This window comes from Loxodonta africana, chromosome 1, assembly GCF_030014295.1.
Source record: "Loxodonta africana isolate mLoxAfr1 chromosome 1, mLoxAfr1.hap2, whole genome shotgun sequence".
Lineage (NCBI taxonomy): Eukaryota > Metazoa > Chordata > Mammalia > Proboscidea > Elephantidae > Loxodonta > Loxodonta africana.
This window is the reverse complement of record NC_087342.1, coordinates 140455197-140479105: the sequence shown is the minus strand read 5'-3', so window position 1 is coordinate 140479105 and position 23909 is coordinate 140455197. Positions and strand designations below refer to the sequence as shown.

At 36.9% G+C, this 23909-nt stretch overlaps 1 protein-coding gene across 1 annotated transcript in view; it reads right to left on the bottom strand.

Moving 5' to 3' along the window:
* Positions 1–14238: 14238 nt before the first annotated feature.
* The window catches only part of IRAK1BP1 (interleukin 1 receptor associated kinase 1 binding protein 1), a 42714-nt gene continuing 33043 nt past the window's right edge, over positions 14239–23909 (bottom strand). The window contains exons 3-4 of the mRNA XM_003404384.4: positions 14895–15025; positions 14239–14784 (exon numbers count right to left, since the gene is read on the bottom strand). Of these exons, the coding sequence (XP_003404432.1) occupies positions 14514–14784; positions 14895–15025 (402 nt within the window). The 3' untranslated portion in view covers positions 14239–14513. The remainder of the gene's footprint in view (positions 14785–14894; positions 15026–23909) is intronic.

The window sequence follows — 23909 nt, the reverse complement described above, 5'->3', positions numbered from 1 at the left end:
ATTGAGAACACATAAAGGCCATCCCGGCCCTTGGCACCAACAGGCAGAGGAGGGAAGTGCCATCGCTTAGGGATGGAGGTCACGACACGAGGTGAAGCTCTAGGAGACCGCGGCAGATTCCCTCTGGGGCTTGGAGAGTCCGAGGTGCTCAGGGGCCGGTAGCCCCAAGGTGCGGTTCAGCTCCACAGCGCGGTGCATTCGCGGAGCTAACCGGCCCAGCACGGTATGCGCGGAGGGTCCAGTGCTCAGCGCACACCCAGCCGCGGTGCCGGCGCTGAGCGTCCCCGGAGCTGCGTCGGGCGGGGTAAACGCCCGGGTCCCGCGCCTCCGTCGTCTGCGCAACCGCTGCGTCTCGGCGCTAGTCCCCAGCGCAGCCGCCGCCTCCGCCCCGCCTGGACTAGAGGATAAAACGTGGGGACCCGACTGGTGGCGGCTTTGGCTTCAGCTGTGCAAGTTCAGGGTCCTTGAGCTCCCGTGCACCCTAGCAGAGGCTCCGCCCGAGGGTGCTCCCTCCTCCCCGGGCTACGTCTGCGGCGAGCCGGCAGGGCCCAGGGCTTCTCGGAGAGGAGGCAGGTGTACGTCGATGGGTGTAGATCGAGGCCCCGGGACACAGCGTGGGGGCGCCCCGGGGCTGCTTGACCCGGAACAGGTCTGAGTTGGAACCCGGGCAAGTGCGACGCCTTCTCCCTCGCGTCATTTTAGCTATTTTGAGGGGAGGGAGAAGGAGGCGACGCGTGTCATTTATTGCTCCTCTAGGCTTGGGGGTGGGCAAGTATTTTTCCGCTTTGGTATTTTTGGTGTGACTTGTGCTTTTTGGTCTCTCTTCTGGTTGATATCTTGCTTTCTTCCTCCCTTGTTACAACCTATTACTCATTTCTTTATGTTGTGGAGCCCTAGGTCTGAACAAACAACCCAAACCCGTTACCGTGAGTGGATTCCGACTCATAGCGACCTACATCTCTGTATTTATGATGTCTTCAAATAACTGTTGACTCTACCGGAAATAGATTTTTCAAAAGTTATCAAGCTAACTTCTTTCCATGAATAGTTTCCTTGGGTGAATTATAAGGATGCTGATTCCTAAATTCTGAGATTTGCATTTCTCTTGAATACTCCACAACGCCCAGGGCTGGGGTGGTCACATTGCAGACTTTCAGTATGTTGTCTTTTGATAATATAACGTTTTTATGCAGGCAGAAAACAGTATCTTCTTTATTACTCTTGTGACCTGACCACCTCTCCACCACCCCTCAGCATGCCCACAGCCCTCTTAGACTTTGACTCTCATCCTAACTAGCCACTAACACCAGTTTCTCCCCATTACAGCCCGGCAGCACCCTCTCCTGTGACACTCCTAAGGCTCATCTGTAGTACACTCTGGTAAATGTCAAGGCCCTGGGCATCTGGCTTGCTTCAGCCTTTCAGACTTCACATATCCACCTTTTGTGACCCACCCCGAGCTTTTATACTCTTTGCCTTTCACCTTTTTTTCTATGTTCTTGTGGTAAACAACATACTATAATGGAAAAATGCATGTTTAAAAAACACATTATGAAAAATATCAAACATATAGTCAGTGTTCAAATTCCCAAATGTCTCCTGCTATAAATATTTTTGTCGGTTTGTTTGAATCAGGATCCAAATAAGCTCCACACATTTTAACTGATTAATATATCTCTTAAGTAATTCACAGGTTCCCCTCCATCTGGACATCATCCCAGCCTGTTACATACCACTTTTTTATTGAGACCAGTGTAAATTATTTTTTAAGACCGTTCTCCTAACCATTCCGGAAGCCAATTCTACTGACAGGGATTGGCCTGGACTGTAAGAGACCACGGTAATGGTGAGGAGTGAGCTTCTTGGCTCAATTAGACTATGTGGGCAACTCCTGTCTGGTGGTGAGATGAGAAGGAAGAGGGGACAGGAGCTGGTTAAGTGGATATGGGAAATACAGGGTGGAGAGGAAGAATGTGCTGTCTCATCAAGAAGAGAGCTGCTAGGAGTACACAGCAAGGTGTATATAACTTTTTGTGAGAGACCGACTTGATTTGTAAACTTTCACCTAAAGCACCCATACACAAAAGATTAAACAAACAAACAAAAAAACCAAACCCATTGCTGTGGATTTGATTCCGACTCATAGTGACCCCTGGGGGGCAGGGGGAGAAATGACCCTTCTCCTAGGTAATTAACTTTGGAATCCACCAGTGATTTTAGGATTTAGAGTGGTGTGGAATCCTTCAGCATTTTTCACTCTTTTTAAAAATTGACTTGATGGTGGTGGGTCCGGCCAGCCTTTTGGCTTGGAGTCAGGAAGTGAGAAAGAACATACAAGTAAACATGTCCCTGTAATTTATTCAGGAGGCTCCTTGAGGTACTTTATGAAACACACATACGCTCTCTTACATGAATACATGCAACAGATTTGCTGAGGGAAGCTAGGATAAAATCTTTACATTTTGGAGAAAAGGAAGGACGTGCTAAACTCAAAGCTAATCTGCTGTTTGCTGTCTTTCCTTTGTTAAATCAATTTTGCTCCTCTTCAATATATGCTTTTTCCTTTTCTCATGTCATATTTTCTCTCTGGTTCCAAGACTAGCATTTCCTGCTATCACTCCTTACAGTTTTCTATCAGTGCTCTAATGCCAAAAGCTGTCTGACTACTCATCAAGGTATCTGCAGAAAAGGCATAGGATTAGGTAGAAGGTGGAACTAGAAGTGACCTCTGTGCTCCCCTTCAGCTCTAGGATTGCACAAAATAATCAAGAAACAAACCTGAAGTTGGGAAAGAAGTTGAAAGGCAGATGACTTACCGTCTTCTTCCACCAGTCAGTTGATGAAGTCTCTTGAGGGTGGCTTAAAAATTATGGCACGTTGATTCTGCACCTCAATACGTGTCTAAAACCAGAAGTTCTTTTGGCAAATATACACAATACAGTGATAACATAGGCACTTACTGAACACTCACCAACAAGTGCTATCTCCGGTACGGCATCTAGTGTAGCCCAACTCAGCAAAAAAGTCCTGTGTAATCAGGCTGTCTCATTTTTTATTATCTGTGTGTGCATATCTGTATGTGAGACATACACAAAATTAACATTCTCCATGCCAGCTTCTAACCTTCTGTTGTTTAACACAGAAACTAGAAATTAAATGACTCTTAGGCATTTTAATTCCCCTTTGAGAAAGGATCTATTCCTAGTGAAAGGATCTTTTACAGTCTAAGCTTTTTTTTTTTTTTTTTTTTGTTACAACTATTGAGTGAGCTTTTATCGGTGCATACAAATATAAGACACTTGTTAGGTAAGCCCAAGTGTTATGGAAAATTTGATGCCTGAGTCTGGGGAAATAAATTATACTAGTTGTCATTTATTTTATGAAGAGTAGTTGTTGCAGAGAAGAAACTTAATGATCTGGAAATGTTTCTGATGAGATTTCAGTCTGATATCAAAATATAAGTTAGTCAGTAACTGTCTTGGGCAGTAGTCACTGGAAAAACATCCAGTGTTTCAAGTGTGAATTTTATTAAAGGAATTTGCACACAAAGGTAAATAAACTTGTTTTCCTACTTTTTCCTGACCTACTACATAGAGGAGCATCTTGGAAGCCTTATCACCGTTAAGATGCCTGCAAATAGTGCAGTGATGGCTTTGCAGCTCTGTCTTCTGCTAGCAGTTCTACCAGCACAGTATGTCATCTCTCGGGTATGGCAATAATTCTGCTCTGAGTCTTCAAGGAATAAAAAGGTTGTACTGTAATTCGGTCTTAACATTTTATTTTTATCTTCTTTCATCCTTGAAAAAATAGCTACCATCCTTCAGAGGAGACCTTTACACATTGTTTATTAAGATATTTTGGGATTATGGGACCAGAAAAATAAAGCTATTTAGTGGCTTTTGGCAAATAACAGGAATAAAATGTGCACATTTGATCAGTTATGTTGAATAGTGAAGTACTGGAATAGAAATCCTATAAAATGATACAACTATCCTACTGCAAATATTTGAAAGAAAAGCTAATCCAAGATCAGTACACATTCTCCTTTTGTAATGGAGACTCTGTAATTAAATCTTCCCTCCTTATTTTTTTCTTGGGGGAGGGGGGCAGGGGATGCTGGCTCGACAAATTATAACAGTAAATATACTTATTAAGAGATTACTATATTTTCCAAGAAGATTTCAGTGATTTGGATACTTAAAAATTGTAGGTAGCTTTAAAAACAAACGAGAACTCTTAAAATCTTTTTTAAAAGGTGGCCCTGGGCACTGATGGGCAAATTGGGGCTCAAAACTCTTGTGGAGAAAAATAAGGTCACTTAGTAACCTTAGATAACAAAGTGTAATTTCTGAATTTTTTTTTTCTTTTTAGCTTTTTCTTAAGTAAAATGAAGCTAGGAGATGAAGACAATGGAAAAATGATCTAAGTCATCTTTGTTTACTGTTTCATCTGCCATTTCTGTTATTCAGTAAAAAACAAATATCCAGCCTTCCATGTACCTAAAAAAAAACTAAGGGTAGTTTATTTCAGCACACATAAAAAATCTTCCTTTTTGCTCTGTTTGTATACACTCTGCTTATCCTCTGGGGGAAAAAGATGATTGAGTTCCTATCACTATTTAAGAAAAACACCCAAGTTTTACAGAATTTAGGGCTCAGGTAGAGAATGTCGTCAGCTTTTTGGCCTCCCCAAGTCTGGATTTCCCCCTAAGGCTCCATTATTTATTTATTTAGCCATTTTGTGAACTCTCGGGACCTGAGGGAACTATATTATTATTACAACACCACATGTCAGTGCTGAGTACTGGTATACAGGCCTTTAGAATTCCTTTTCCTGTTAGAACAGACCAATTTTTTTTTCTCTTTGTTTTTTTAATTGTACCTTAGATGAAGGTTTAAAGAACTAGTTTCTCATCAAATGGCTAGTACACACATTGTTCTATGACATTGGTTAACAACCCCACAACATGTAGAACAGACCATACAGAAAGAAAAAGCTCCAAAGTGTTCTAGAGATGATGAATTGACCCATAACGGTTTGCTCTCTTCATGGCTAGTATTTCCCCTTATAAAAACAGTGTGTTCCAAAACCTTTTTCTAAATAATAAATTTTATCTGACTTACATTCCTTTTAATAAACATGTACAAAATTAGAAAAGATCCTTTGTGGAAAAAAGAAATTGGCTGTAAGGATATTCCTTAGAATTATGCAATTATACAATAGAAAAAGGTTATATAGTAAGATTATACTTCTCTGATGAAGAGACTACATCTTTATGATGAAATAATCTAAAATCCTGACACCTTCGTCCAAGGACAACTGAAAATTTACTGACCGTGATATGCAGGGTATATGTTTATATATTTTAGTACTCTTTCATGGGAGAGGCCTATTTTCTCTTAATTTTAGCAGATAAACTCAACATAGTTGTATAAATAAGTCCTCTTAGAGACGATAGCTAGATATATGTAACAGGCAAAACCATTTGCTATATTAATGTGCATAATGCCATTTGTTCTAAGTTTTTTGAAAAAAAATTTTTTAAATTTTTTTAATTTTTAGGCTTTCTGACTATTGGAATAGGTTTGGATGGTCACATCAGAGCATGAAGGTGTGAACGAGTCACATGAAGCACTGGTTATTAAAGACAAGGTAGGACACATTTATATAATATAAATTTATATTCAGAATTTGCCTTTGAGTTCTAATCCGCTTCTGGATTTGTACATACTCTTTCCAAAAACATTCTGAATTAACATAGTGTGTATAAAATAGAGGAAGTTAGGAAAGATCATTTCTGACCATCTGGATGATTCACCAGGCTTCCAGTATTCTACTTAATACTTATTAAATCCATGTTATTCCTACATAAAAATTTTAAAGGCCAGGGAGCTAAGAGTGAAGATAATTCTTTCTAGTTAAAAAGAGGAGGCAGGTTCATTTTCTTTAGACTATATCGGTAGTAGTAATGGTAGAAGATGAGGCAAAGGAGTGATCTATTTTATTTTGCAACATAGATCTATATATCTAGATATATTCACACACACACATATATATAAATGTTTATATAATTTTGTGGGTATTAGTGTAATCCATGAATATAAACTTAGGGATTTATGTAATCCATAAATCAAGATCTTTTCAGAATGAAAAGTGGTTTAAAATTACTTACTGACATATGGATATTGTGACCATAGGCAGCTAGTAAACAGAATGGTTTAATGGATTTTTCAAAAGTAAGATTATCCCAAAGTCCATTTCAAACCTTAGAAATAAAAACCATGTATTTTTGTCATTTTCTTGTTGATTTGAGCCTGTTTTTCCACAATAAAGAATGAGGAAAATTGTATGACATAAGTAGGTAACCTGACATCGATGCCAACATTTGTCCCAGATTATTTTAGGTGTGGCTGGAAATGGGGATATATTTTGGACAAAGAATATGAAAAAAGAACTGTATGATAGAGGTAACACAATATACCTTTGTTTCTATCATTATGTGTTTAAAACACATAATCTTACTTTTTTCCAAATCAGTTGTGAAAACCTCTCCATCCATAATAATTTTTCTTCTCAGTAGCAAAAGTGAGATGTCTGGCCTTTTTTGCAATATGGTAGATTCAATTAAGGGCACCTACATGTAAGCTTTTGGGCTATTTATCTGGACTATATATATATTTTTTTATATATGGAGCCCTGGTGGCACAGTGGTTAAGTGCTACAGCTGCTATCTAAAAGGTCAACAGTTCGAATCCACCAGCCACTTCTTGGAAACCCTATGGGGAAGTTCTACTCTATCCTATAGGGTTGCTATGAGTTGGAATTGACGGTGACAGATTTTTTTTTTTTTTTTTTAATAAATGACTATAGAGAGCAAAACTTCATGGGAAACAGCAACTTTGCATGTGAGGCAGGATAGGAAGGGGAGAACGGCATTCTCAATTTCTTTTTTTTCTTAAGAAAAAAATTTACAAAGCTCTGAGAACATCTCATATGTTTTATTATTTTTAAGTATTTTAGTTAATTTCAGCTTTTTCACCTTCTTCATAAATGATATGGCTTGAAAATGTAACATACTACATTCCATGATCATGAATTTTAAAAATTCTTTAGATTTTACATGTTTCTTTCTAGTCTTGATACTAAGGTATAGATGCATTGCTTTTATTTATAAACCTGTTGCCGTTGAGGCAATTCTGACTCATAGCGACCCTATAGGACAGAGTACAACTGCCCCATAGGGTTTCCAAGGAGTGGTTAGTGGATTTGAACTGCCAACCTTTTGGTTAGCAGCCAAACGCTTAACTACTGTGCCATCAAAACTCCCTGCATTTATCTATGGGTGCCCAAAAATATGGATAATAGTTCTGCTAAATAAGTAGCTGACTGAAAAGCACTGAAAGTACTACCTTCATAGATACTCCTGGAAGTAATATTAGAGCCATTATCATGTCATGCTGTCAGAAACTTCACTTTCCCTGAACTCACACGTATCTACCTCTTTCTGACTGCTCTAGCTCACACTGACAGAAGCACCGGTTGGGTGGCTCTGTGGACAGTGTTGGTTCTTCTACTCTTTCTGCCATCAGGGCTGGATGTTCTCATGGTTATTCAGTTGTGTGGCTAGTACAATGCTGTTTCCAGAGTTATTGCCAAATAATGTGAAAAATCATTAGTTAGTATTAGTCAATGAAATGTCTAATCATTTAGATAAAACGTTTCTAACATGTTAATTTGATATTAGTGAGATCATCAATTCTCTTTCTTAATTTAAATTATTAAACAACAAAATATTTAAAATGAATGTAATGTTTAAGAGTATTGATATTTTGCGAGTCTGTGAATTCTCAACATTCCTACAGAATGAAACCAATAGTCATTCTTCAATACATGCTGATCTTTGTGGTTTGTAAATAAACTTTCTTAAAGTTTAAGCTGAATGTTAATATTGGTTTCTTTGCAGACCACATGAATCTGTATGACTGCATCTTTGTATCATTTTAGGAATGGGTACAATGAAGATGAAGAGATATATGCTTACTTTGTAGGTATTAAGCTAGTGAGACATTTGATACACTAAAAATAAATTTGTATTTTATTTGATTGGCATTCAATTTTGAATTAATTACATTTCACCCCCTACTCCAAAAGAGAATATATAATACCTTGAACTTTTCATGATTCATTTAACGAAAAATATTTCGCTTTTGTTGCTATTTACTTACTTGGGCTAGAGTTGGTTTATCTGAATCATTACACTAATTCCTTTTAACTGGAATTACAATAAATATGACTGATTTAACACAACGGAAAAGCATAAAAACTTTTTTTTTATATGAGCTGCAAATCTCTTATTGCTATCAAGTACAAACATGATTTTCTAAAATAGGCTTTGGAAGTAAAATTAGTACCAACGGGAAAAATTCAATTTAAGTATCTGTTCTGTGGTTAAGTGTTTGGCCGCTAGCTTAAAAGGTCAGCAGTTTGAATCCACCAGCGGCTCCTTGGAAACCATATGGAGCAGTTCTACTCTGTCCTAAAGGATTGCTATGAGTCAGAATAGACTGGACAGCATTTTTTTTTTTTTTTTAATATAAGTTAACTGCATTTACTAGATGCAGTTTTATGGTGAATGCTGTCAGAATTTCAAAACCAACTTTCCCTGGGCAGTATGTTATGGCCTCTTGGTTGAGGAATGTTTGGCACGGGCAGAAGTGACACTGGGTGGTGATAGAAGGTGAATTGGCTCTGAAACAATTTAAGAGGCTAGTTTATGAAATACTATATATTACCACATAACCTAAAACTCCTTTTCTGAGAAATCTAAGCCTAGGAGAAACAAAAGCATGCCTATTGGAGATAAAATATACAAATATAGTTTGAAAATACATTTTGGAATCAATGGCCTGTTTTCCCCTTCCCTGCAATGTACCAGTGTTCAGGAACTTAAACAGCATCCCACTAACTTGGGAATAAAGCATAATATCTAATAGCCAGCTTTTCCTCCCATTAGCCTTTTGTTAGCCAGACAATGGAAAAAAATCATCTTTAAGACAAAACCCTACTCTTGAGCTCATAGTCTGGTGGAGAGAGAGAGAAAAAATAATTAGAATGTAATTAATGTTATCAGTGTGAAATTGATGTATGTATAATATATTGGAACTATTTACCTTTTTTTTTTTCAACCAAAAATTGTGAAAGTGAAGGAGCAGAAAAATAGGATTTCTATTTTTGAAAGACACTTCTGTTTGAAAAAGAGACAACCCCACTACCCCAACTCCCCACATATACCAGTAACATGGTATTTGGAGGACTTTTTTAAATTCAGGGATCAGTAACTTGTTTCAGGATCGTTTAGATCAGAACACTTTCCTGCCACCTAGGCTTTTCATCTCTCGGTGTGGAAATGAATTTTTTTATTCACTGTCTCTGGGGCCCCGGTGGTGTGGTGGTTAAGCGTTCAGCTGCTCACCAAAAGGTCTGCAGGTGGAATCCACCAGCCGCTCCTTGGAAACCCTGTGGGGCAGTTTTACTCTGCCCTAAAGGGTTGCTATAAGTCAGAATCAACGGCAACAGGTTTTTGAATATTGTCTCGTTAATTATACTGAACATATGAAACCCTGATAAATCTTAAACTCTATGTAGTAGTAAATCAGTTATGTTTTTGCTTAGCCTTTATTTTTCTGTTATGATAGAACCAACTTACAATTGAAGCCAAAGCCAGCATTTGTTCATTTTCTGTGGAACTGGTGATCATCCACAAGCAGCATGGCTGTCTGGGAGTAACTGTTGATTGGGATATTGAAGCCAGAGCTCCAGAAGAGTGGCTGAAACAGAAATAGCCTCCAGATAAACAGGTTATAAAATGGTTTCATTCTTGTAATAAAACAGCACCCATAATCTTCTTGAAGGATTTCTATTACCTCTGCCTGAAAGCGGTTGCTGTGGAGGCAATTCTGGCTCATGACGACCCCCTGTGTGTTGAATAGAACTCTGCGCCATAAGGTTTTCAGTGGCTGACTTTTTGGAAGTAGAGTGTGAGGCCTTTCTTCTGAGGAGCCTCTGGGTGGACCTGAATCTCTAGCCTTTTGGTTAGCAGTAGAGCGCATTCACCATTGGACCACTTAGGGAATCCTTGACTCAGATTAAAAACCAAACACCTGTTGCTGTTGAGTTGATTCTGACTCATAGTGACTGTACAGGACAGAGCAGAACTGCCCGTAGAGTTTCGAAGGCTGTAATATTTACAGGAGCAGCCTGCCACATCTTTCTCTTGCAGAGCAGCTGGTGGGTTCAAACTGCCAACCTTTTGAGTGCTTAACCACTGTACCACGGGGCTCCTTTGACTCTGATTATCAACTATGAATTCCAGTGTTATATACTTGAACGTTTTTAATATAGGCCACATTATGTTTGATTACAAGCTGTCTGGCTGCAAGTATAATACGTGTTAGATATTTATGTGTTATTTTACGTAAACAAATTATATAGTTTTCTCCTGGAATGAATAATAAAGCATATGATTTTGTAACACACATATTAACTCCTACTTTTGACCTTATAATTCATGTTATTTATTTATTTATTTATTAGGCTATAAGAAGGCTGAAAATAAGTATGAGAGAATTAGGATATCCTCAACCTACACCCCTGAGGACACAGCAATTATTATGGGATTTGAGGTACTGCATCTTAAGTTACAAATTACTTTTCTAGATCTTATTTACATCTAGGTCAAATAAACAAACAGGAATACAGATAAAAGTAAGGTAAATAGTTACTGTAGAAAATGTAATCTTTAGCATTGTTTTAAATGAATGGAATCCTAAATTTTATCAGTACCATAGAGAAAGCTTATTTTCATACAATTTCCTTATAAAAAGGAGCTTGGGGATATAATAGGTCTGGGGCAAATATCCTATTTAGAATTTTTTTTTTTTTGGAACTGGCAAATGTAATTTGCTGAATTCTGCAAAGATTTTCTTTAAAAAAGAGAAGACTCAGAAAAAAGAAGTGCTGTCAGGATTAAGTTTAGGATACATTTATTCTGGCAGGAACTGTGGCACCAACGTTAAGCCCGTTGTCGTCGAGTCAGTTCTGACTCAGGGACCCTATAGGACAGAGTAGAAGTGCCCCATAGAGCTAACTGTGGTACAGCTCCCCTAAATAATTTATCGTGAGGCTCCATTATATGCCTTGAGTCAAAAATAAAATTGCCACAAACTCAAAGCTGACATTTTTAGTCTTAAATAAACAGGATGTTATAAATAAAAATGTTATACATAAACCAGTCAAATTATTGAAGGATTTCTTCCCTTAGCTGCTCAATAAAAGTACAGAACTGCAGATTTAAAAATTTTTTTGAAGCAGTATCTTTTAAAAACCCTGTAAATTCTTAAAAGCATTTGCTAACTTGAAAAATTTTGTTTCCAGGTATTTCATGCTAAGTTGAAAGCCTACTTACCAAATATGATAGAACCAAGTGTATTACACAAAGCCATGGCTAAGAAAAATCTACCCACATAATTAAATAATTGTTGAGTGAATTTTTTTTTTCTTTATAAACTGCTCCAACTCTCTTTTTCTACCCAACTGGATAAAAGAAAGCTAAGACTTGGTGGTACAGTGGTTAAATGCTTGGCTGCTAATCGAAACGGTGGTGGTTTGAACCCACCAGCCTTGGAAACCCTATGGGGGAGTTCTGCTCTGTCCTCTAGAGTCACTATGAGTCAGAATCGACTCAGTGGCAATGGGTTTGGTTTTGATATAATTTATTTTGCTTTTTTTTTTGGGGGGGGAGCTAAAATTCAACATATTTTACACTTGGTTTCTTAAAATTTTATTTTTAACATAACTTTTAATGGGGGATTTAGAAAAACCACCTTTTACTTAGGTTGAGAATAATCAAAGGATGTAGGTGATATAATGGCTACCATTTACTGAGTGACTACTATGTGTTGAGTGTTCTCATGGCCTTATATTTCTCAACTTCAATCCTTATTGTAACACTGCAAGGTAATTACTAGCCTCATTTTATCAGTGAGAAAACAGAAACTTAAAGCAATTAAGTGCCCAGTTTACACAACTGGTAAATTTGCTCAGCAAATATTCTGAGAGCCTACTATGTGTTGGCTCTGACACTATGCGGGGAGTGCTGCTGTGAATAAAAAAAACAAGATCCTTATTTTCAAGGAGCTTTTACTTTAGACGCAAAGTCAGAATTTGAACCTAGAAATGTTATATTCCAACACTTTTCTTCCATACACGCTTTCCTCAATGGCACTCCAATAGAGAGAGAAAATTGTTTCAATTCTGCTTGGGAGAGTGGATGGGTTTGAAAACTACATGGGAGAGCATGTTGTAGCAAAGAAATGTTAGTATGTGAGTATCAAGATACAGCACAGAGAAAAACCTTGGGAACAAACTGTATGGTAAAGAACAGAAAGCTTATGCTAAGTAACAGACTTGGCTTATGATCACCTATACAAAGCCAAGACCCAAACCCAGTGCCGTCAAGTCGATTCCGACTCGTAGCGACCCTATAGAGAGTATATAATGCAATAGCAGTAACAGGTACTTGCTGTTAAATCTCCAATAGCCTTAAAGATCAGTATTATCTCAGTGTAAACCCTGGCTGGCCAACAGGGTAGTCACTAGCCACTTACGGCTACTAGTACTTTAAATGGAGTTAGTGCAATGGAGGAACTGAATTTTAAATTTTATTTAATTTAAATTTAAAAACTGACACTTGATCCAGTTACTGGAAATCTTTTAAGCATGTCTGAAACAATTTGAGTATGTGAATCTATGTTTTAAACTGTATAATTTAGGAAATTTAAATACAGACCAAGTATTTCCAATTAAATTTTACATCTGAATTGAGATATGCTGTAAGCTATACATTAGCTTTTGAAGATTTGGTACAAAAAAAATGTAAAAGATCTCATTACTGATTTTTAAAATATTGATACATGCTGAAATAATAACATCTTGGACATCCTGGGTTAAACTGTTATTAAAATTAATTTCCCATTTCTTTAAAAATTCTTTTTAAGCTCTTTAAATATATGTCAGAAAATTAAAAATTACACGTGTAGCTTGTATTATATTTGTATTGGACAGTGCTAGTATAACCTGAGGAGCCCTGGTGAAGATAATCCAGCCCATATATTATGTCTTTTATTTCTGGCATATAAGTCTTTTCCAGGGATTGCTCTTTTACAAAGTTACTACAGATGAGGTAGTTGGTCTGCACATTAATGGTCTTTGGAGCTAGTAAGAGAAGTGCTCGATGAGTTGGGACAGATAGTCCACTGTGAGTCTTTTGCCCTCCTACATGTCTTGCTAGGTGTGCCTAGAATGCAAGCTCTGAGATTTTCTTTAGGTCATTTCTGAGGACTGTGTTTGCAGTAAGTAAGCATCCTTGAGGGCTGACATAATGTCTCCCTCTAGAACAAAAAACAGTTCGCTTCTGCTTGTGATAAAAGCAATGAATCCCCCAAGCTCAGTAATCCTAAACTGTGATGCAAACCCACTGCATGTGTAGCTGTAGCTGTAGTCTTATCACGTTGCCTCCACAGGACTTGGGGACAAGGGGAACTGATGCAAATATGCTGATGCTCATGCTGCTTACTGTGCCACGAGTAAGAAAGGTCTTTGTTTCTGACCCAGGAGTCTCATGTTCCTTGCCAAAGCAAAACAAAACAAAACAAAACAAAAAAACCATTGCCGGTGAGTTGATTCTGACTTAAAAGGACCACAGGAGTCGGATGGTGTTCTCTGCCAGCATCCATGGAACAGGTAACAGGCTAACTGATTAGCTTATAAACCCAAAACCCATTGCTGTAGAGTCAATTCCTACTTACAGTGACCCTATAGGACAGAGCAGAACTGTACCACAGGGTTTCCAAGGAGTGGCTGGTGGATTCAAACTGCCTACACCTTTTGGTAAGCAGCCAAGTTCTTAAACAGTGCGCCACCAGGGCTCTGGTTAGCTTGTAAGTAAGGTAAAATCAAATCTCTTACCAGACAGGATGCACTTAAAATCCTGTATCTATAATCACTGAGGGTTATATAAAATGATTTAAGTTTGATGGGGCATAAGAATTTCCTTTCATATGTTAAAAAAAAAAACTTGCATTTTTAAAAATGTAATGAATTTGTTAAAGCCTAGTTTTTATTTTTTAAATAATTTTTTAATGAAAAATTTACAATTTTTAATTATAAAAACATGGCTGAGAAAATTTAGCTTAATCTTTGTTAAGAATCATGTTACTTACACATGCACTTGTATGAGTTTCAGTATATACATGTACAAATTATACATTTATTTCCAAAATTAAAAAAGTTCCCAGAGAAGGTTTTGAAAAATAGAAACAAAGTGAACATAAATATTATATTTTTGGAAAAAAACATTTTACATACTATACAACATGTATGTTCAGGACAAAAGCAAACATTACAAAAAGTATAAAACAAATAAGATACAAACACAATGTATTTTGGTTGGCATTTCAGAGATGCTTTTTTTTCTTCTCCTTCCCCTTTACCTCAAAAGTTATAAATACTTTTGAAGCAGCATGTATTGTAGCACTTTTGATTTTTTGTTGTACAGTTAATGAACTTGAGAGTCTTGATGACTGGTGATCATCTATTTGGCCTTCCCATTCTTTTGTTTCTTCTTCTTTGATTAGTAAAGGTTTTCCTATGGTTTGGCCGACAAGGTTACAGACTTCTTGAGCTTTACGCCATGCATTCTCAACAGCAACAAGACAAGCTTTCCGTCTTAGGAATTAAATGCAGAGATTATTAATATGGCAGTTATGAGGCACAGCACTGAATAAATAGTTTTGTTTAAGGAACTGATAACTTAGTTAAAGATGTGCTTAACTTACCGAAGAGTCTCAACAGAGCCTGGTGTATGATAGAACTGGGGTGGACTGATGACAACAGAACTATCTAGCTTTTCAACAAGAAAATTACAAATATTTTGCATTTTTCCAAATTCAGTAAATGTAATGCAGACCTGCAAATGAAATGACACAAAATTATTTTCACGTCTGATGCACTGTTTAAAAATTTCCTCTAAATGTGATTAAAAAATAATAAAGCCAAATTTTATAGTGTGTAATAGATAAAAGCCTACTGACACTTGTAACTAAAATCAAATAAAAATTATTTTGTTATTAAATTTAGGAATTTTCATTATGAATTTTGAAAGTTATCTGATATGGATCGGAATACTTAAAAATGTCTCTTAAACCAATCAGGTACTTTTCATGAAAGAGAATTGAAGGACTTCCCTTCACTTTATTATTTGGCAAAATTCTAACCCTAATCTCTATGCCATTAGCTTTCTGATAAGCAGTAATAATGTCATATTATACTTCACTGCTGTCTTCGGGGTATGTCTTCCTTTTTTCCAGTAGCTGTTTTCAGACCAATTTACCGAAGCACATTTATTTTACTCATCTTCTCACTCTTTAATATCGCTAAGGATCAAAACTATCTCCTCTTTAAATACGCTGAAGAAGTCCTTGTATTCAGCAATACTTTAAAACTGTAGTCTTCAAACTTTTTGTGGAAGCAGACTAAACACTTTCTTCAAAGTAAATCTTATACCAAAAGTTCAAAACGTAAAGCCCAAAAGACAGGTACTTGAAAGAAAGTGGGGTTGGGAAAAGAAAGAGAGGGGCAAAGTGACCTTCTGAGTCCTCTTCTACAATGCAGAACACTTTGCAAAACACTGTTTTTAACCTAAGCGTTATCCAGTTTCAGACTAGCGTTGTATCTATCTGGTTTCAATACTGAGTAACAATCAAAGCAACATGGAGAAGAGCAAGAATTCATCACTTCAAATTGCAAAAGACTGGGATACCTTAAAGCATGTTATTTTCTCTTTTAGCTGAACCATCCTCTTTTTATATTATTCCATTAGTCTTCTTTCAAGAACTAATTTCTTTAAGAGCAGTCCATTCTGCTTCCATTTCATTACTATTAACTTCCTTCCTTAATCTCATATTTGCTTTTGTATTTAAGATTCCAAGGAGGTTTGTGATGTTATCAATGATTTCCTTATGCTGTCTCAACTTCCTAATACTTGATCTTTAATACGGCCAACACTTCATTTAAATCTACCCACCCACTCACCACCCTCTTGCCAAATTCCTGCCCTTTTGCTCTCAAGACACTTTTTCATGGTATTTCTTTAGCCAGTTTTTTCTGTTTTCTATAGGCTCCGCTCTTCATCCTCCTGTCCTTTAACCACTGGCATGCAATATTTAGATTTCGATGATCCTTTCTGGAACTCTTCTACAATCATAGTTTATTTTTTAACTTACGGAAAATTTTAAACATATATAAAAGTTGAATTAATAGTATAAAGAACTCCTAGATGCTATTGCCTAGCTTTAACAATGATCATGGCAATTTTTGTTTTTACTTTATGTACACTACACATACTTTACCCTCTTTTTGGTACAGTGTAGAGTTCTATGAGTTCTGAGAATTGCACAGAGTTAGATAATGACTATGACAAATGTATAGAACTGTTCCATCACCCCCAAAATTCCCTCAAGAAGCTCTTTATAGTCATTTCCTCCATCCACTCCCAAACCTTGGCAACCACTGACCTGTTCTCCATGCCATGGATCTGCCTTTTCCAGAATGTCACATAAATGGAATCATATAGTAAGTAGCTTTTTGAGTCTGGTTTATTCAATCGGATTGCTACGAGTCAGAGTTGACTCGACGGCGGTGGGTTAGTATAATACAGAGATTTGTGTCCATGTTGTTGCGTATCTGTTCCTTTATATTGCTGAGTAGTATTCCATTATATACCACAGTTGGAAAAACAGTGAGGTGGCTTCCAATTTGGGGCTATTATGCTGCTTTTTCCAAGTTCTTTTTTTTTGGCTGTTCAAGGTCTTTTGCATTTTTATATGAATTTTGTAGTCAATTTGTCAAATTCTACAGAAAAAGCGGGCTGGGATTTTGATTGGAATTGCACTGAATCTAGCTTAGAGGGAACTGACATGTTAATGACATTCTTTCTGAACCATGAACAAGGTATGGGTTGTCCATTTATTTAGTCTTCTTTAATTTCTTTCAGCAATGTTTTGTAGCCTTCAGCATACAGTCTTTCACATTTTTTATCAGATTTATTCCTAGGCATTTAATATTTTTGGTGCTACTGTAAATGAAATTGTTCTTCTAATTCCAATGTCTGATTTTTCATTGATGGTATATTAAAATAGTTGATTTTGGAATGTTTATCTTGTATCTTGCCACCTTGTTAAATTCACTTTATTAATTTTTTTTCACTTCATTACTTTTAATAGCCTTTTTGTAGGTTCCACTGGATTTTCTACATAGATGGTCTATGAATAAAGACAGTTTTACTTCTTCCTTTCCAATCTGGACGCCTATTGTTTCTTTTTCTTGCCTGTATAGTCTGTTGTTGGATGAAGCGTTCTCTAAATGTCAGTCAGGTCAAATTGGTTGCTAGTGTTGTTCACATTTTATAGATTCTTACTGATTTTGTCTACTTGTTTTATTAATTATTGAAAAAGAAGTACTGAAATCAAATAAAACTGTATACCCACTGCTGTCAAGTCGGTTTCGACTCATAGTGACCCTATAGGACAGAGTAGAACTGCCTCATAGAGTTTCCAAGGAGCACCTGGTGGATTTGAACTGCTGACCTTCTGGTTAGCAGCCATAGCACTTAGCCACTATGCCACCAGGGTTTCCATTGTAAACTAAAGCTGTAGACTTATCCATTTCTCCTTGTAGTTTCTCAATTTTTGCTTCAACTATCTTGGAACTCTTTTATTAGGTGTTTTATTAGGTGTTCATGGTTCTTATGTCCTCTTGTAACTGGCCTCATTATCATTATGAACTGATCTTCTTTATCTGCTGTAATATTTTTTTGCTCTGAAATCTACTTTATCTGATATTATTATAACCACTCTAGCTTTCTTTTGATTAATGTTGGCATGGTGTATCTTTTTCCATTCTTTTAATCAATTTGTGTCTATAAAGTGTGTTTCAGGCAGCAAATATTTTTGTACAGTTATTTTAATCAAGTATTTAGACCATTTATATTTAATGTGATTATTAATATGGCCAAGTTTAAATCTATTATCTTGCTTTTTATTTTCTGTTTGTTTCATCTCTTATTTGTTGACTTTTTCCTCATTTTCTGCCTTCTTTAGGATTGAGGTTTATTATTATTATTCCATCTTAGATCTTTCATTGCCTTATTAGTTGTAACTTCTTTTGTTGCTATTTTAGTATTAGCTTTAGAGTTTATAGTACACATTTTTAACTTATCAGTCTACCTTTAAGAGATGTTATACCATTTCACATATACATAAGAACTTTATATTTCTATTTGTACCTTCCTGATCTGCTTGCTATTGCTGTCACATGTTTTACTTTTACATATGCTATAATCCCTACCAGTACATAACTACTTTTTATTTTGACAGCCAATTATCTTTTAAAGAGATTTGTATAATAAGAAAATATTTATATATTTATCCACGTAGTTATTATTTTTGGTGCTCTTCATTTCTTTGTGTTGTTTCACATTTTCCTCTGGTATCATTTTCCTTCTGCCTAGACAACTGTCTTTAATGTTTCTTGCAGTGCAGGTCTATAGGGGAAGAATTCTTTCAGCTTTTGTATCTCTAAAAATGTCTTTATTTGGCCTTGTTTTTGAAAGATATTTTTCATGGACATAGAGTTCTAGGTTGATGGTATTTTCTTTTAGTACTTTAAACATGCAGTTCCATAGTTTCCGTGCATGCTTTCTGATGAGTACACTGTTGTCATCCTTATCTTTTTTTCCTCTGTATGTAACATGTCTTTTTACACTGGTTCTTTGAAGAGTTATCACTGGCTTTGAGCAATGATTATGATGTGCTTTTGGTATAGTTTTCATATTTCTTGTACTAAGGGTTAGTTAAATTTCTTGGATCAGTGGGTTTATAGTTTTCATCAAGTTTGGAAATTTTTGGACATTATTTCTTAAAATATTTTTCTTTCCTCCTGCTCTCTTTTTTTGGAGACTCCAACTATATGTATATTAGGCCACTTGAAGTAGTCCCACAGCTCACTGATCCACTTTTATGTCTTTTCTATGGTTTCATTTTTGGTAACCCTATCACTATGTCTTCATATTCACTAATTGTTTTTTGAATGATGTCTAATTTGTTGTTAATGCTATTCAGTGTACTTTCTTACTGTAAAAAATACAAAGAGCACAAAATTTGTCAATATTTTTCACATGCACAATTCAATAAAACAGAAGGGCAGTTCAATTTAGGTCTCTTTTATATCTTCCATCTCTCTACTTACTTTTGAACATATGCAATACAGTTATAACTTTTTTTTTATCATTTTTATTGTGCTTTAAGTGATAGATTAAATCAAGTCAGTCTCTCACACAAAAACTCATATACACCTTGCTACACCCTCCCAATTACTCTCCCCCTAATGAGACAGCCTGCTCTCTCCCTTCATTCTCTCTTTTCGTGTCCATTTCACCAGCTTCTAACCCCCTCCACCCTCTCATCTCCCCTCCAGGCAGGAGATGCCAACATAGTCTCAAGTGTCCACCTGATCCAAGAAGCTCACTCCTCACCAGCATCCCTCTCGAACCCATTGTCCAGTCCAATCCATGTCTGAAGAGTTGGCTTCTGGAATGGTTCCTGTCCTGGGCCATGACCACCGGGGTCCTTCTAGTCTCAGTCAGACCATTAAGTCTGGTCTTATGAGAATTTGGGATCTGCCACTGCTCTCCTGCTCCCTCAGGGGTTCTCTGTTGTGTTCCCTGTCAGGGCAGTCATTGGTTGTAGCCAGGCACCATCTAGTTCTTCTGGTCTCAGGATGATGTAGTCTCTGGTTCATGTGGCCCTTTCTGTCTCTTGGGCTTGTAATCGCCTTGTCCTTGGTGTTCTTCATTCTCCTTTGATCCAGATGGGTTGAGACCAATTGATGCATCTTAGATGGCTGCTTGCTAGCGTTTAAGACCCCAGACGCCACTCTCCAAAGTGGGATGCAGAATGTTTTCTTAATAGATTATGCCAATTGACTTAGATATCCCCTGAAACCATGGTCCCCAGGCCCCTGCACCTGCTATGCTGGCCTTCGAAGCATTCAGTTTATTCAGGAAACTTGTTTGCTTTTGGTTTAGTCTAGTTGTGCTGACCTCTCCTGTATTGTGTGCTGTCTTTCCCTTCACCTAAAGTAGTTCTTATCCACTATCTAATTAGTGAATGCCCCTCGCCCACCCACCCTCCCTCCCCCCATCGTAACCACAAAAGAATGTTTTCTTCTCAGTTTAAACTATTTCTCAAGTTCTCATAATAGTGGTCTTATACAATATTTGTCCTTTTGCAACTGACTAATTTCACTCAGCATAATGCCTTCCCAGGTTCCTCCATGTTATGAGATGTTTCACAGATTCCTCACTGTTCTTTATCGATGCGTAGTATTCCATTGAGTGAATATACCATAATTTATCCATTCATCTGTTGATGGGCACCTTGGTTGCTTCCATCTTTTTGCTATTGTAAACAGTGCTGCAATAAACATGGGTGTGCATATATGTGTTCGTGTAAAGTCTCTAATTTCTCTAGGATATATTCCAAGGAGTGAGATTGCTGGATCGTATGGTAGTTCTATTTCTAGCTTTTCAAGGAAGCGCCAAATCGATTTCCAAAGGGGTTGTACCATTTGACATTCCCACCAGCAGTGTATAAGTGTTCCAGTCTCTCCACAGCCTCTCCAACATTTATTATTTTGTGTTTTTTGGATGAATGCCAGCCTTGTTGGAGTGAGATGAAATCTCATTGTAGTTTTGATCTGCATTTCTCTACTGGCTAATGATCGTGAACATTTCCTCATATATCTGTTAGCTACCTGAATGTCTTCTTTAGTGAGGTATCTATTCATATCTTTTGCCCATTTTTTAATTGGGTTATTTGTTTTTTTGCAGTTCAGTTTTTGCAGTATCATGTAGATTTTAGAGATCAGGCGCTGATCAGAAATGTCATAGCTAAAAACTTTTTCCCAGGCTGTAGGTAGTCTTTTTACTCTTTTGGTGAAGTCTTTGGATGAGCATAGGTGTTTGATTTTTAGGAGCTCCCAGTTATCTAGTTTTTATTCTACATTCTTTATAATGTTTTGCATACTGTTTATGCCATGTATTAGGGCTCCTAACATTGTCCCTATTTTTTTCTTCCATGATCTTTATCGTTTTAGATTTTATATTTAGGTCTTTGATCCATTTTGAGTTAGCTTTTGTGCATGGAGTGAGGTATGGGTTTTGCTTCATTTTTTTGCAGACGGTTATCCAGTCATGCGAGCACCATTTGTTAAAAAGACTGTCTTTTCCCCATTTAACTGTTTTGGGGCCTTTGTCAAATATCAACTGCTCATATGTGGATGGATTTATGTCTGGATTCTCAATTCTGTTCCATTGGTCCATGTGTCTGTTGTTGTACCAGTACCAGGCTGTTTTGACTACTGTGGCAGCATAATAGGTTCTAAAATTGGGTAAAGTAAGGCCTCCCATTTCGTTCTTTTTCAGTAATGCCTTATTTATCCGTGGCCTCTTTCCCTTCCATATGAAGTTGGTGATTTGTTTCTCCATCTCGTTAAAGAATGTCATTGAGATTTGGATCGGAATTGCATTAAATGTATAGATTGCTTTTGACAGAATAGACATTTTATGAAGTTAAGTCTTCCTATCCATGAGCAAGGTATGTTCCTCCACTTATGTAAGGCTCTTTTGGTTTCTTGCAGAAGTGTAGTGTAGTTTTCTTTGTATAAGTCTTTTACATCTCTGGTAAGATTTATTCCTAAGTATTTTATCTTCTTGGGGGCTACTGTAAATGGCATTGATTTGGCGATTTCCTCTTCGATGTTCTTTTTGTTGGTGTAGAAGAATCCAACTGATTTTTGTTTGTTTATCTCGTATCCCTATACTGTGCTGAACTCTTCTACTAGTTTCAGTAGTTTTCTGTAGGATTCCTTAGGGTTTTCTGTGTATAAGATCATGTCATCTGCAAATAGAGATACTTTTACTTCTCCCTTGCCTATCTGGATGCCCTTTATTTTTTTTATCTAGCCTAATTGCTCTGGCTAGGACTTGCAGCACAACGTTGAATAAGAGTGGTGATAAAGGGCATCCTTGTCTGGTTCCAGATCTCAATGGGAATGTTTTCAGGCTGTCTCCATTTAGGGTGATGTTAGCTGTTGGCTTGTATAAATACCCTTTATTATGTTGAGGAATTTTCCTTCTATTCCTATTTTGCTGAGAGTTTTCATCATGAATGAGTGTTGAACTTTGTCAAATGTCTTTTCTGCATCGATGGATAAAATCACATGATTCTTTTGTTTTATTTATGTGGTGGATTACATTAATTGTTTTTCTAATGTTGAACCATCCCTGCATACCTGGTATGAATCCCACTTGGTCATGGTGAATTACTTTTTTGATATGTTGTTGAATTCTATCGGCTAGAATTTTGTTGAGGATTTTTGCATCTACATTCACGAGGGTTATAGGTCTATAATTTTCTTTTCTTGTGGTGTCTTTACCTGGTTTTGGTATCAGGGATATGGTGGCTTCATAGAATGAGTTTGGTAGTACTCAGTCCGTTTCTATGCTCTGAAATACCTTTAGTATTAGTGGTGTTAACTCTTCTCTGAAAGTTTGGTAGAACTCTGCAGTGAAGCTGTCCGGACCAGGGCTTTTTTTTTTTTTTGTTGGGAGTTTTTTGATTACCTTGTCAATCTCTTCTTTTGTTATAGGTCTGTTTAGTTGTTCTACCTCTGTTTGTGTTAGTTTAGATGGGTCGTGTGTTTCTAGGAATTCATCCATTTCTTCTAGGTTTTCAAATTTGTTTGAGTACAGTTTTTCATAGTAATCTGATATAATACTTTTAATTTCAGTTGGGTCTGTTGTAATATCGCCCATCTCATTTCTTATTCGGGTTATTTGCTTCCTCTCCTGTTTTTCTTTTGTCAGTTTGGCCAGTGGTTTATCAATTTTGTTGAGTTTTTAAAAAAACCAGCTTTTGGTCTTGTTAATTCTTTCAGTTGTTTTTCTGTTTTCTATTTCATTTAGTTCAGCTCTAATTTTTGTTATTTGTTTTCTTCTGGTGCCTGTGGTGGGTTTCTTTTGTTGCTCTCTTTCTATTTGTTCAAGTTGTAGGGATAATTCTTTGATTTTGGCCCTTTCTTCTTTTTGGATATGTGTATTTATTGATATAAATTGGCCTCTAAGCACTGCTTTTGCTATGTCCCAAAGGTTCTCACAGGAAGTGTTTTCATTCTCACTGAATTTCTTCATTCCATCCTTAATGTCTTCTATAATCCAGTGTTTTTTGAGCAGGGTATTGTTCAGTTTCCCAGTATTTGATTTCTTTTCCCTGCTTTTCCTGTTATTGATTTCCACTTTTATGGCCTCATGGTCAGAGAAGATGCTTTGTAATATTTCAATGTTTTGGATTCTGCTAAGGCTTGCTTTATGACCTAATATATCATCTATTCTAGAGAATGTTCCACGTGCACTAGAAAAGAAAGTATACTTGGCTGCTGTTGGATGGAGTGTTCTGTATATGTCTACGAGGTCAAGTTGGTTGATTGTGGCGTTTAGATCTTCCGTATCTTTATTGAGCTTCTTTCTGGATGTCCTGTCCTTCACCGAAAGTGATGTGTTGAAGTCTCCTATTATTATTGTGGAGCTGTCTATCTCACTTCTCAATGCTGATAGGGTTTGTTTTATGTATCTTGCCACCCTGTCACTGGGTGCATAAATATTTCATATGGTTACATCTTCTTGATGTATTGTCCCCTGAATCATTACATAGTGTCCTTCCTTATCCTTTCTGATG